General features: G+C 37.0%; 1 protein-coding gene across 7 annotated transcripts in view; it reads left to right on the top strand.

Moving 5' to 3' along the window:
* pde1cb (phosphodiesterase 1C, calmodulin-dependent b) overlaps positions 1-14586 on the top strand; it is a 264072-nt gene that overhangs the window by 197424 nt on the left and 52062 nt on the right. For all 7 annotated transcript variants that reach the window (XM_062023723.1, XM_062023722.1, XM_062023728.1 and 4 more), the window contains one exon: positions 11989-12102. In XM_062023723.1, the coding sequence (XP_061879707.1) occupies positions 11989-12102 (114 nt within the window). The remainder of the gene's footprint in view (positions 1-11988; positions 12103-14586) is intronic.

Genomic DNA, 14586 nt, shown 5'->3' with positions numbered 1-14586 from the left:
GGTATCCTGTTTCCTGTCTGCTGGTTCCTGGTTTGTGTTTTTCCTGCATTTTTGGACATTAAAAATCATGTCTTCTTGTATCAAGCCTGCCATCTCTGCATCTTGGTGTTCGTCACTGTCAGGTTCAAACACCGATGACATCCATTAAAAAGACAAGAAGCAAGGAATTAAACAGAGACAGGATTAAATTTAGCTCAATGAGGAGAAACGCGTAGACCTGTACCCTTGTTCAGTGTCGTCCCACGCTCTGACGACAGGATCGTACGCCTCCTCTTTTATTTGGACTTTCCCTGATTACATGGCAACAGCTGTTTCTAAGGGGACTGGGGTCGTAAACAGCCGTCGCCCTCGGTCACAAAACAGTTCAAAGAAAGTATGCCTGGAGCTTGGGCAGGTCCTGCTTCCTCTACGCTTTGTAGATCTCGGGTCAAGAGAAGATCTTCCATTGGATCACAATAGATCAAAGAAACCGACACCTTCATGTCGCTTCCCATCCTACACAGTGGAGTTTTGCAAGCCTTTTGCTTGGTAAGATAAAAGACCGCTTTTGTCTGCTCGCCGGGAACTCATGGAAACACAAAGTTTTGTGATAACTTAGATACAATTATTCTGACAGTCACCACCAATACTTGACGGTGGCTTGGCTTTGTGGACTTGTGTTGGGCGGCACTGGGCTGCACACACGTTACATTTAGAAGATTCACTTCATCCTTTATGCACAGCACAGCTCAGTTAAAAAATGAATACATTTTGAAAACTAAATCCAAGAACGAGGCATGCTTACGGAAACCACTTTGCCTTTTTACAATATTTGAGTCCCTCTCTCTCACATATAGGGATGATGTTCGAAACCGGTTCTCCTGGTTGTTCGTTAAGAAAAGAACCGATTCCATGGACTGAAATCCCTTTTTGAGAACCAGTTCCCGTTATCGAGGCCACCATAGTAAAGAAAAAGAGTTGGTTCTTTATTTGAATCCCTGGGAACGAATCCCGTCCCACAGGAAATGCCCTGTGGGACATCACAGGAAATGACGTAGCTCAGTCATTAGGCGGCAGATACAGAAAGCAGCAAAAATAATGGACCGGAAAAAAACGCCTCAACGCATGGCTTCATTTTACAAAAAAATACGACGAGGAAACGGCAATATGCAATTATTGCCAGGCTTCGCTCTCATGTGAGGGGAGCAGTACAACAAACATGTTGAAACATGTTCAGGCCGCACATAACCTGAACGTTCGAGAACCGTGTCGTGGAGAAGCAGCGACAGAGATGACGAAGCACGCCCCTCTTCCTCTGCTTCAACCTGCAGTCCCAGTGATAGTGTCGGTGAGTAACTAACGTTAACTGTTGCCGGTTAATTTCCATATCTGCTCACTTGTAGCCTTTAGGCTAAAATAAGGTTACCTCTTATGTCAACCAGGACTGCATAATTGTTGATTGATGACTGTGGCGTTCTTAGTGTCATAGTGTGTGTAGTTGGTATGTTCCAATAGCAGCAGAAGTGCACTTTTTGGGGAGCTGTATTATTTTCAGTTTTTTGCCCAAGGGACTGATTTTATTTAACACTATTATTATTTATACACCTATAGTGATCACAGAGACAGGTTGTTTTTGTGTTACTGTATATATTCGTTTTTCTGAAAAATCCCACTTAATATACTTTGGGTAACAACAGCCAATATATTTATTTTTTTTAATTTTATTTTTTTAGGGGGGTAACAACAGTCAATATTTATTTATTTATTTTATTATTATTTTTTCTCTCTTTTGTTAAACCAAATATTGTGTGTTTTTTTCCATATACAACAACCTATCTGGATTCGATAAGGAATCGGTTCGATAAGAGGATTCGATAATGGTCTCGAACTGGATCATTTCTTATCAAACATCATCCCTACTCACATATACTAAATATTTCTTTCAATATTTCTTTGGTGCCGCTTGATTGAGACTTTGACAAGAGTGGGCTGCATTCAGCCGAGCGCTGATCTTTTTTAAGGCTTCTTCTCCCTCCCCACCGCCGCTCTTGTCACATCTGTCATCAGCAGCCTCCCACGGGAAAGGCTTTGTTTAGCACAGATATCGAAAATGTTGAAGGAGTCTCCCGCCATTGTTCCCACAATACCACAAGCTAATGTGCTTCCATGAGTCTACTGTCCTGGAGATGCTCGTCTCCCGAGAGTAGTGTGGCTGTGACTTGAGATTTCTATTTAAGTCACTTAACTCGCCGTTAGCAACCACTTTTATTTTGCACAGAGATAAACGTCGATGTTGCTTTCTACTGATCGCACGCCGACTTTAGATTCAAGTTGTTGCTCCTATCTGTCTTATTTGTCTGTTATTGACGAGGCGGCCACACTCACAAATCACACTAAGGCCGCAGGCAGAGGTGGGTAGTAACACGCTACATTTACTCTGTTACATCTACTTGAGTAACTTTTGGGATAAATTGTACTTCTAAGAGTAGTTTTAATGCAACATACTTTTACTTGAGTATATTTATAGAGAAGAAACGCTACTTGTACTCCGCTCCATTTATCTACATTCAGCTCGCTACTCGCTACTGATTTTTATCCATCTGTTAATGCACGCTTTGTTTGTTTTGCTTTGTCAGACAGACCTTCAAAGTAGGATCTATCACATGCCTCCGTTTCACCAATCAAATACAGTCACTGGTGACGTTTGACTCCGTTTCACCAATCAAACAGAGCCAGGCGGTCACATGATTAACAAGCTTAAGCTTACATGAACTCAACGTCAAATTTGAGGAAGCACATGGCGGTAAGTAACGTTAGTAGTCACCGTAGGCTGATGTTAGCTTCCCTGCTATGAATCACTGTCAAATGTACATCGTGTGGGGACATTTATTAACGCACTGCAGCCTCATAGACAGACGGAGACACACACACACACACACACACACACACACACACAGACAGAGTCGCACACACACACACACACACACGCATGCATAGAAACACCAATCAGTGTGTTCCCAGGTGCAGCCCACACCTATCAGTTTATGGTTTGCGTAAAGGCTAACTTGTTATTTTCCTTTGTAATCTCTGCCTACTGAGCCTATGGTGCTGTTAAGTTATTGTGGCTCAATTTGCCTTCATTTTTTTTTATGTTAATGTATTATTATTTAATATATATTATTGTTTTAGTTGCTTAAGAGATATTCCTGGCTCTGAATTTGCTCTTTGCTATTTTTATGTTTTTGTGCATTATTTGTTGCCGTCATCATTAAAGGAACAGGTTACTCATCAGTTACTCAGTACTTGAGTAGTTTTTTCACAACATACTTTTGACTTTTACTCAAGTAAATATTTGGGTGACTTCTCCTTACTTTTACTTGAGTAATAGAAGTCTAAAGTAACAGTACTCTTACTCGAGTACCATTTCTGGCTACTCTACCCACCTCTGGCCGTAGGACATTTGACTCCAACATCACGTTTTTTACAGTCCTGCTTATCAGTGGGAAAAGCTGTGTGTTCCCCGACTGCACGCTAATCTCCACGGGTGATTGCATTGACCCCGGGCCATTGATTATGCACCGTTGAGGCGAGGATGTCATTGGAACTCAAGCAGTGAACAATTTCTGCAACCCGCCGGTGTGCTCGTTCACTTAGGCTGCCCGTTACGCCCCCCCTCTTTCTAGCCGCTCTGTCCAAAATGTTCATGTCGAGGCTGAATATGACCCGTTTTTTATTAGGAGTTGAAAAATACAGCACATGTTTTCATAACTACATTGTTTTTTTTCCATGTTCCATTCCAGCTTTTTACGTAGCAAAATGTGAGGATCCGTTGCCCAGATCATATTTTGTTTAAGTTTAGGATTCCCTTAGTTACAAACATACATACTGTATATACATACTGTACATACATACATACATACATACATATATAAATGCACCCATTTGCAGGAAATGTAGTCTTGATTTTCAAAATGTTCTTTCAAGGCTTGCATGTCTACATTAAAACATTCTTCTTCATACTGCATTAATATATGCTACTTTTAAACTTTCATGCAGAGAAGGAAATCACAACTAAAAAAAATCACTAATTTTTTCATACGGTGTTGATCTGGAAATGTTTGCCGCTGCATTTTGATGGTGTGGGCGTGTGGCACCGAATGGAGATAAGCGTCTCGACAGACGTTACAATATTTGAACAATGATGACGAAAACTGTTTTCTCGGTCGTGTCCGTGTGTCGAAAATTGTTATGCGCTTATTTTTTTATTTGATTTTGTGCATGGCATATAATTGCTATGCGCAGAGGACGCTTGAGCAGTGCGCAATTGCACAGGCACGCACCTTAGAGGGAACGTTGCTCGCACGGCTGCGCTAGCATCACAGCTAACGTTAGCCATGCTGCTACCTCTCTGCCCGGGGAGTGCATATACGTATGTGACGTATGACGCGACAGTATATGACGTGTGTAAGGTGCGCTTGCTGTCTGTGAGAGGGAGAGAAGAGCCTGTCGTGTAATGCCAGCAGAGAAAAGCAACTACGTGAGAATCCACAAACCTGTGGATGTGTTGAAGGTGTGCTGGAAAATGCGGAACGGAAATTAGGGAGCAGCAGAAAAGTGGAATGTATTATTTAAATCGGTGCGTTTTTTTAAACTGGATCTGGATCGGCATTTTCCCATGCCTTGCCGATACGCATTTTTTGGCAAATATCGGCGGCCGATCCGATCCAAATATCAGATCGGGACATCCCTACAAATAAGGCAACAAGAGAAGTATCCTACACTTCTCTTTTGTAAAGTAAATCTGAACAGCCTATATGTGCATCTACATGATCATCTACATCAACTATATGATCATCTAAATCAACCTTATGATCATCTACATCAACTATATGATCATCTACATCAACTATATGATCATCTACATCTACTATATGATCATCTACATCAACTATATGATCATCTACATCAACTATATGATCATCTAAATCAACCTTATGATAATCTACATCTACTATATGATCATCTACATCATCTATATGATCATCTACATCTACTATATGATCATCTACATCTACTATATGATCATCTACATCTACTATATGATCATCTACATCTACTATATGATCATCTACATCTACTATATGATCATCTACATCTACTATATGATCATCTACATCAACTATATGATCATCTACATCTACTATATGATCATCTACATCTACTATATGATCATCTACATCATCTATATGATCATCTACATCTACTATATGATCATCTACATCTACTATATGATCATCTACATCTACTATATGATCATCTACATCTACTATATGATCATCTACATCATCTATATGATCATCTACATCTACTATATGATCATCTACATCTACTATATGATCATCTACATCAACTATATGATCATCTACATCTACTATATGATCATCTACATCAACTATATGATCATCTACATCTACTATATGATCATCTACATCTACTATATGATCATCTACTTCAACTATATGATCATCTACATCTACTATATGATCATCTACATCAACTATATGATCATCTACATCAACTATATGATCATCTACATCTACTATATGATCATCTACATCAACTATATGATCATCTACATCTACTATATGATCATCTACATCTACTATATGATCATCTACATCAACTATATGATCATCTACATCTACTATATGATCATCTACATCAACTATATGATCATCTACATCAACTATATGATCATCTACATCTACTATATGATCATCTACATCAACTATATGATCATCTACATCTACTATATGATCATCTACATCTACTATATGATCATCTACTTCAACTATATGATCATCTACATCTACTATATGATCATCTACATCTACTATATGATCATCTACATCTACTATATGATCATCTACATCAACTATATGATCATCTACATCTACTATATGATCATCTACTTCAACTATATGATCATCTACATCTACTATATGATCATCTACATCAACTATATGATCATGTACATCTACTATATGATCATCTACATCTACTATATGATCATCTACATCTACTATATGATCATCTACATCTACTATATGATCATCTACATCTACTCTATGATCATCTACATCTACTATATGATCATCTACATCTGCTATATGATCATCTACATCAACTATATGATCATCTACATCTACTATATGATCATCTACATCAACTATATGATCATCTACATCTACTATATGATCATCTACATCAACTATATGATCATCTACATCTACTATATGATCATCTACTTCTACTATATGATCATCTACATCTACTATATGATCATCTACATCTACTATATGATCATCTACATCTACTATATGATCATCTACATCTACTATATGATCATCTACATCTACTATATGATCATCTACATCTACTATATGATCATCTACATCTACTATATGATCATCTACATCTACTATATGATCATCTACATCTACTATATGATCATCTACATCAACTATATGATCATCTACATCTACTATATGATCATCTACATCAACTATATGATCATCTACATCTACTATATGATCATCTACATCTACTATATGATCATCTACATCAACTATATGATCATCTACATCTACTATATGATCATCTACATCAACTATATGATCATCTACATCTACTATATGATCATCTACATCTACTATATGATCATCTACATCTACTATATGATCATCTACATCAACTATATGATCATCTACATCTACTATATGATCATCTACATCTACTATATGATCATCTACATCAACTATATGATCATCTACATCTACTATATGATCATCTACATCTACTATATGATCATCTACATCAACTATATGATCATCTACATCTACTATATGATCATCTACATCTACTATATGATCATCTACATCAACTATATGATCATCTACATCTACTATATGATCATCTACATCTACTATATGATCATCTACATCTACTATATGATCATCTACATCAACTATATGATCATCTACATCTACTATATGATCATCTACATCTACTATATGATCATCTACATCTACTATATGATCATCTACATCTAATATATGATCATCTACATCTACTATATGATCATCTACATCTACTATATGATCATCTACATCTACTATATGATCATCTACATCTACTATATGATCATCTACATCTACTATATGATCATCTACATCTACTATATGATAATCTACATCTAATATATGATCATCTACATCTACATTATGATCATCTACATCTACTATATGATCATCTACATCTAATATATGATCATCTACATCTACTATATGATCATCTACATCTACTATATGATCATCTACATCTACTATATGATCATCTACATCTACTATATGATCATCTACATCTACTATATGATCATCTACATCTACTATATGATCATCTACATCTACTATATGATAATCTACATCTACTATATGATCATCTACATCTACTATATGATTTGCCTGAGAAGCTGGACAGGACAAAAAAAAAAAGATTCCCTTAGTTCTGTTTCAGAACCCCTGTTTTGTGTTCCTAGTTGCCATGGGTGCTGATTATGTTCACCTGCCTCTGGTTAGTGGTCACTAATAAAATGGCTATTTATTCCTGCCTCTCGCCACTCTCTGTCTGGCTGTTTTCTGTTATGTTAGGGTTATGTTAATATTGATACAGTTGTTGATAATATTCATTTTTGTTTGACTACTTTTGGATTGTTTTGTGTCATGTTTGTGTGTCCTCGCGACTGCTCTGTTGATTGCTGTTCTGAATGTTGCTGGGTCGGGTTTGGTTTTGGAATTGGAATTGCATTTTTATGGTATTGTCGTGTATTGTTTTGTTGGATTGATTAAAAAAAATAAAAAGGAAAGTTGTACATGTAAACACACTACGGTGCGTTCAAGGACTTCCGAAATTAGGACAAAATGGCGCGCGCCAAATCCTCTCATCAGGGAAGCTTGTTTAATACAAACAGTGGGATTTATAACAATTAGGAAAGTTTGTGTCATGTTTGTCCTCCTACAGGAAATGTATTAAAACAAAAAATATATTTTTTTCCATTTTCACACATTTTTGAACAAGCTCCAGGGAGCCACTAGGGCGGCGCTAAAGAGCCGCTTGTGGCTTGAAAGCCGACCCCCGGCTTATGTCGACACCCGCTTCAGTCCGCGGAATAAACTTGTAAGAAAAACATGAGCACAAAGCACAACATTTTGGATGAGTTGTATAGCAAAGATGTTGTTTCTTATTGCTTGGTGTTAGCAGGGAGGCTGTGTGGCGCACAGCTGCTACTAATAACCCTCATTAGTGCGACATAATCACATGAGCTCGCATTCTGCCTTCCATGCAATCACGTCTGAAGTCTCACACTGCACAGGAAGTGGCAGCTGTGAAGGCAGAGGACAAGTTTGTCTTACAATCATACGTATCTCACCTTTACAATCACAGTCCATTAGGGATGATGTTTGATAAGGAATTATCGAGTTCGAGCCTATTATCGAATCCTCTTATCGAACCGATTCCTTATCGATTCTCTTATCGAGTCCAGATAGGTTGTTGTATATGGGAAAAAAAACCCACAATATTTGGTTGAACAAAATCTCACATGTATTATATAATAAAAAAAAATAAATCTAATAAATAAATAAATATTGACTGTTACCCACCTAAAAAAATAAAATAAATAAATATTGACTGTTGTTACCCAAACTATATTAAGTGGGATTTTTCAGAGAAACAAATATATACAGTAACACAAAAACAAGCTGTCTCTGTGATCACTATAGGTGTATAAATAATAATATAGTGTTAAATAAAATCAGTCCCTTGGGCACAAAACTGAAAATAATACAGCTCTCCAAAAAGTGCACTTCTGCTGCTATTGGAACATAACTGTTTGTTATGATGCTTTGACATTTTTGCACTTTATTTCTTTATTGAAAGAAAATTCTATGAAGAGAAAAGTTGTTTGCAAATGTGGTTACAATGCTAAAAAATGAAAAGTTAAAGCTAAAAAAAGAAATACACTTTATTGAGTTAACATTATTTCTTTATAGGGGGAAAAATGTTATGAGCGAGAGAATATAACAACTACACTACCCAGCATGCAACGGGAGTTACGAGCATGCGTGGTAGCCCCGAAAAGTGTTGCATGTTGCCACGCAGTGAAAGTAAACGTCAAGAACTCAGCCAACACGCCTCGTCTGCATTATTTATAATTAGACAGACAACACATCTACAGTGTGATTTTGTAACGTTTACAAGGAAAGAAAAACAAAAGTTAAAAAAGGGAGATGTGTTGTATATATATGTATGTGCTGCAGTGTTGTATATATATGTATGTGCTGCAGTGTTGTATATATATGTATGTGCTGCGGTTGTTTTAAGAACGTTGCGACAGCTGCCGTAAAGGAGGTGCGTTGCTAGCCTGGTTGCTATGTTTCCGGTTGGTCGTAAAAGTGTTGGTCATGTGTTTTACCCTGCTAAAATCTCTCAGTAAAGTTATTCATTGGATTATAGCTTTTGTTTTGAACTTTATTACACCTTGGAGCGCTTTTTCCCGTCCATTGTTTTCCTGCTTTCGCTATCTGCGCCTAATGACTGAGCTACGTGACGTCATTTATTGTGATGTCCCACGGAGCATTTCTGGTCAGGACGGGATTCAAATAAAGAATCAACTCTTTTCCTTTACTATAGTGGTCTCGATAACGGGTACCGGTTCTTAAAAAGGGATTCGAGTCCGAGGACTCGGTTCTTTTCTTATCAAACAACCGGGAAAACCGGTTTCGAGTATCATCCCTACAGTCCATACGTATCTCACCTTTAAGGTCACGCATTGATTCCTGTCAAGTAACCAGAGGTGGGTAGTAACACGCTACATTTACTCCGTTACATCTACTTGAGTAACTTTTGGGACAAATTGTACTTCTAAGAGTAGTTTTAATGCAACATACTTTTACTTTTACTTGAGTATATTTATAGAGAAGAAACTCTACTTTTACTACGCTGCTATGAATCACTGTCAAATGTACCAAGTGTGGGGACATTTATTAACGCACTGCAGCCTCATAGACAGACAGAGACACACACACACACACACACACACACACACACACACACACACACACACACACACACACACACACACACACACACGCACAGTTGCACACACACACATGCATGCATAGAAACACCAATCAGTGTGTTCCCAGGTGCAGCCCACACCTATCAGTTTATGGTTTGCGTAAAGGCTAACTTGTTATTTTCCTTTGTAATCTCTGCCTACTGAGCCTATGGTGCTGTTAACTTATTGTCGCTCAATTTTAGGGATGTCCGATAATGGCTTTTTGCCGATATCCGATATTCCGATATTGTCCAACTCTTTAATTACCGATACCGATATCAACCGATACCGATATCAACCGATATATGCAGTCGTGGAATTAACACATTATTATGCCTAATTTGGACAACCAGGTATGGTGAAGATAAGGTACTTTTTAAAAAAAATAATGAAATAAGATAACTAAATTAAAAACATTTTCTTGAATAAAAAAGAAAGTAAAACAATATAAAAACAGTTACATAGAAACTAGTAATGAATGAAAATGAGTAAAATGAAGTGTTAAAGGTTAGTACTATTAGTGGAGCAGCAGCACGCACAATCATGTGTGCTTACGGACTGTATCCCTTGCAGACTGTATTGATATATATTGATATATAATGTAGGAAGCAGAATATTGATAACAGAAAGAAATGGGGGGAGGGTGTTTTTTTGGGTTGGTGCACTAATTGTGAGTGTATCTTGTGTTTTTTATGTTGATTTAATAAAAAAAAACAAAAAAAAAAACGATACAGATAATAAAAAAAACGATACCGATAATTTCCGATATTACATTTTAACGCATTTATCGGCCGATAATATCGGCAGGCCGATATTATCGGACATCCCTACTCAATTTGCCTTAATTTGTTTATGTTAATGTATTATTATTTAATATATATTATTGTTTTAGTTGCTTAAGAGATATTCCTGGCTCTGAATTTGCTCATTGCCATTTTTATGTTTTTGTGCATTATTTGTTGACGTCAGTAAACGAACACGTTACTCATCAGTTACTCAGTACTTGAGTAGTTTTTTCACAACATACTTTTTACTTTTACTCAAGTAAATATTTGGGTGACTACTCCTTACTTTTACTTGAGTAATAGAAGTGTAAAGTAACAGTACTCTTACTTGAGTACAATTTCTGGCTACTCTACTCATCTCATAAAACATCTTTATCCAATGAAAAAGCTTCATGGAATTTAGTTAGGCAGGTAATGAAACAGTTCTTTAAATTAGAGTTGAAAAAAGGTTAATCCCAAGGTTGTTTATTGATCGTCTCCACAATTTGAAGTTCCTCCTTTGTGGCCGTTGTGATGGTAAGCAAATATTCTGCATGTTCATGAAGACTCTCTCAACGGATTGTGCTCCTTTTTTTGTTTTTGATTGCTGAAAAGACACAATCCTCTGTGCACAAGTTTAGTACATCAGCTTGGTGTGTGCTATCAAGTTTGCACGTCTTTCAATTAGTGTTGTCCCGATACCAAAATTATTTCGATACTTTTTGGTACTTTTCGGTAGTTTTCTAAATAATGGGGACCACAAAAAATGTCATTATTGGCTTTATTTCAACAAAACATCTTAGAATACATGAAACATATGTTTATTATTGTCATTTAGTCCGGAAATAAAATAGTGAACATAGATTTCAAAAATAAACATGACTTTTATGCAAGATTGTTGTGATTCCGCTTCTGAACTGTTGATATTTCCTGCACCTGAGGCCTGACTTGTCATTGTCACGAACATGAACGCCACCAGAGCAGATGGAAGTAACATCAGATGGATCATGTCAGGATGGCAGAGGAGTTAATTCCATTTATGAAACGGCTGTTGACTCTCTGTTTTAGATTAAGATGTCTGGTCAAGCAGCTGGAGAGAGGAGAGGCTTCCTTGGCCGACCTCAAGAAGAACTTGGAGTACGCCGCTTCTGTCTTGGAGTCGGTCTACATCGAGGAAACCAGGTCAGATTGAACTTATCATGATAAATCACAATGAATGTTCACCTCTCAAAGGCTGCATTCACACCTCTGTTACAATATACAAAAGCAGTGAAGTTGTCACGTTGTAAATAAAAAGACAATAAAACAAATCATTTTCAACTTATACTCAATTGAATAGACTGCAAAGACAAGATATTTAACGTTCGAACCGGAAAACTTTTGTTATTTTTTGCAAATATTAGCTCATTTGGAATTTGATGCCTGCGACATGTTTCAAAAAAGCTGGCACAAGTGGCAAAAAAGACTGAGAAAGTTGAGGAATGCTCATCAAAGACTTATTTGGAACATCCCACAGGTGAACAGGCTAATTGGGAACAGGTGGGTGCCATGATTGGGTATAAAAGCAGCTTCCAAACAAGGACGGGGCGTATGGCGTCACATTAGTACCAAAAATCCAAGCGCGTAAAAACTGTTATCGCGCGCTGATTCTCCACTCCGTGCGCGCGCACGACACCCTTTTGCGCGCACGCGGCGCCTTCGTGCGCGCGCACTGTCTCGTTTTGCATGCGCGCGGTGTCTCGGTCTGTGCGCTGTCATGTTTCATTTTGGTACTTTGGGGGCGGGCATGCTTAGACCGCCCCTTCTTTCTGATTGGCTTTGAGCAATCAGAAGTATAGCAGGGTGGGTCATCGTCAATATGTATCAAGATTTACGGAGGAAGAAGTGGATCAAAAAATGTTGGCTGAAAAAGAGGTAAGTTATTGAACTGCTTTGGAGTGATTGTAAGGGTACTATTACTAAAAATAATAATAATACATTTTTATTCATAAAGCACTTTTCATACATTTAAAATGCAGCTCAAAGTGCTTTACATGGTTAAAAACAAAATGAGAAATAACACCCACACCCCTTTTATTTTTTTTTCAAAGCCAATCAGAAAGAAGGGGCGGTCTAAGCATGCCCGCCCCCAAAGTACCAAAATGAAACATGACAGCGCACAGACCGAGACAGCGTGCACGCAAAAAGGCACCGCGCGCGCGCACAAAGTGGAGAATCAGCGCACAATAACAGTTTTTACGCGCTTGGATTTTTGGTACTAATGTGACGCCATAGGGGCGAGGGTCACCACTTTGTCAACAAATGCCTGAGCAAATTGTTGAAGAACAACATTTCTCAAGCAGCTATTGCAAGGAATTTAGGGATTTCACCATCTACGCTCCGTAATATCATCAAAAGGTTCGGAGAATGTGGAGAAATCACTGCACGTAAGCCATGATATTACACACCTTGGATCCCTCAGGCGGTACTGCATCAACAAGCGACATCCGTGTGTAAAGGATATCACCACATGGGCTCAGGAACACGTCAGAAAACCACTGTCAGTAACTACAGTCGGTCGCTACATCTGTAAGTGCAAGTTAAAACTCTACTATGTAAAGCCACAGCCATTTATCAACAACACCCAGAAACCCTGCCAGCTTCGCTGGGCCTGAGCTCATCTAAGATGGACTGATGCAAAGTGGAAAAGTGTTCTGTGGTCTGACGAGTCCACATTTACAAAGTGTTTTTGGAAACTGTGGACGTCGTGTCCTCCAGACCAAAGAGGAAACCATCCGGATTGTTCTAGATCAGGGGTCACCAACCTTTTTGAAAGCAAGAGCTACTTCTTGGGTAATGATTAATGCGAAGGGCTACCAGTTTGATACACACTTAAATAAATTGCCAGAAATAGCCAATTTGCTCAATTTACCTTTAACTCTATGTTATTATTAATAATTAATGATATTTACACTTAATTGAAAGGTTTAAAAGAGGAGAAAACACGAAAAAAATGACAATTCAATTTTGAAACATAGTTTATCTTCAATTTTGACTCTTTAACATTCTAAATTCAACCGACAAAAAGAAGAGAAAAACTAGCTAATTCGAATCTTTTTGAAAAAAAAAAAAAAAATGTATGGAACATCATTAGTAATTTTTCCTGACTAAGATTAATTTTAGAATTTTGATGACATGTTTTAAATAGTTTGAAATCCAATCTGCACTTTGTTAGAATATATAACAAATTGGACCAAGCTATATTTCTAACAAAGACAAATCATTATTTCTTCTAGATTTTCCAGAACAAAATTTTTAAAAGAAAATCAAAAGACTTTGAAATAAGATTTAAATTTGATTCTACAGATTTTCTAGATTTGCCAGAATAATTTTTTTGAATTTTAATCATAATAAGTTTGAAGAAATATTTCACAAATATTCTTTGTCGAAAAAACAGAAGCTAAAATGAAGAATTAAATTAAAATGTATTTATTATTCCTTACAATAAAAAATAATAAATTTACTTGAACATTGATTTAAATTGTCAGGAAATAAGAGGAAGGAATTTAAAAGGTAAAAAGGTATATGTGTTTAAAAATCCTAAAATCATTTTTAAAGTTGTATTTTTTTCTCTAAAATTGTCTTTCTGAAAGTTATAAGAAGCAAAGTAAAAAAAATTAATGAATT

The sequence above is a fragment of the Entelurus aequoreus genome, linkage group LG16, assembly GCF_033978785.1.
Source record: "Entelurus aequoreus isolate RoL-2023_Sb linkage group LG16, RoL_Eaeq_v1.1, whole genome shotgun sequence".
NCBI lineage: Eukaryota > Metazoa > Chordata > Actinopteri > Syngnathiformes > Syngnathidae > Entelurus > Entelurus aequoreus.
Note: the sequence above shows the minus strand (reverse complement) of the source record. Positions and strands in the feature narration are given on the sequence as shown.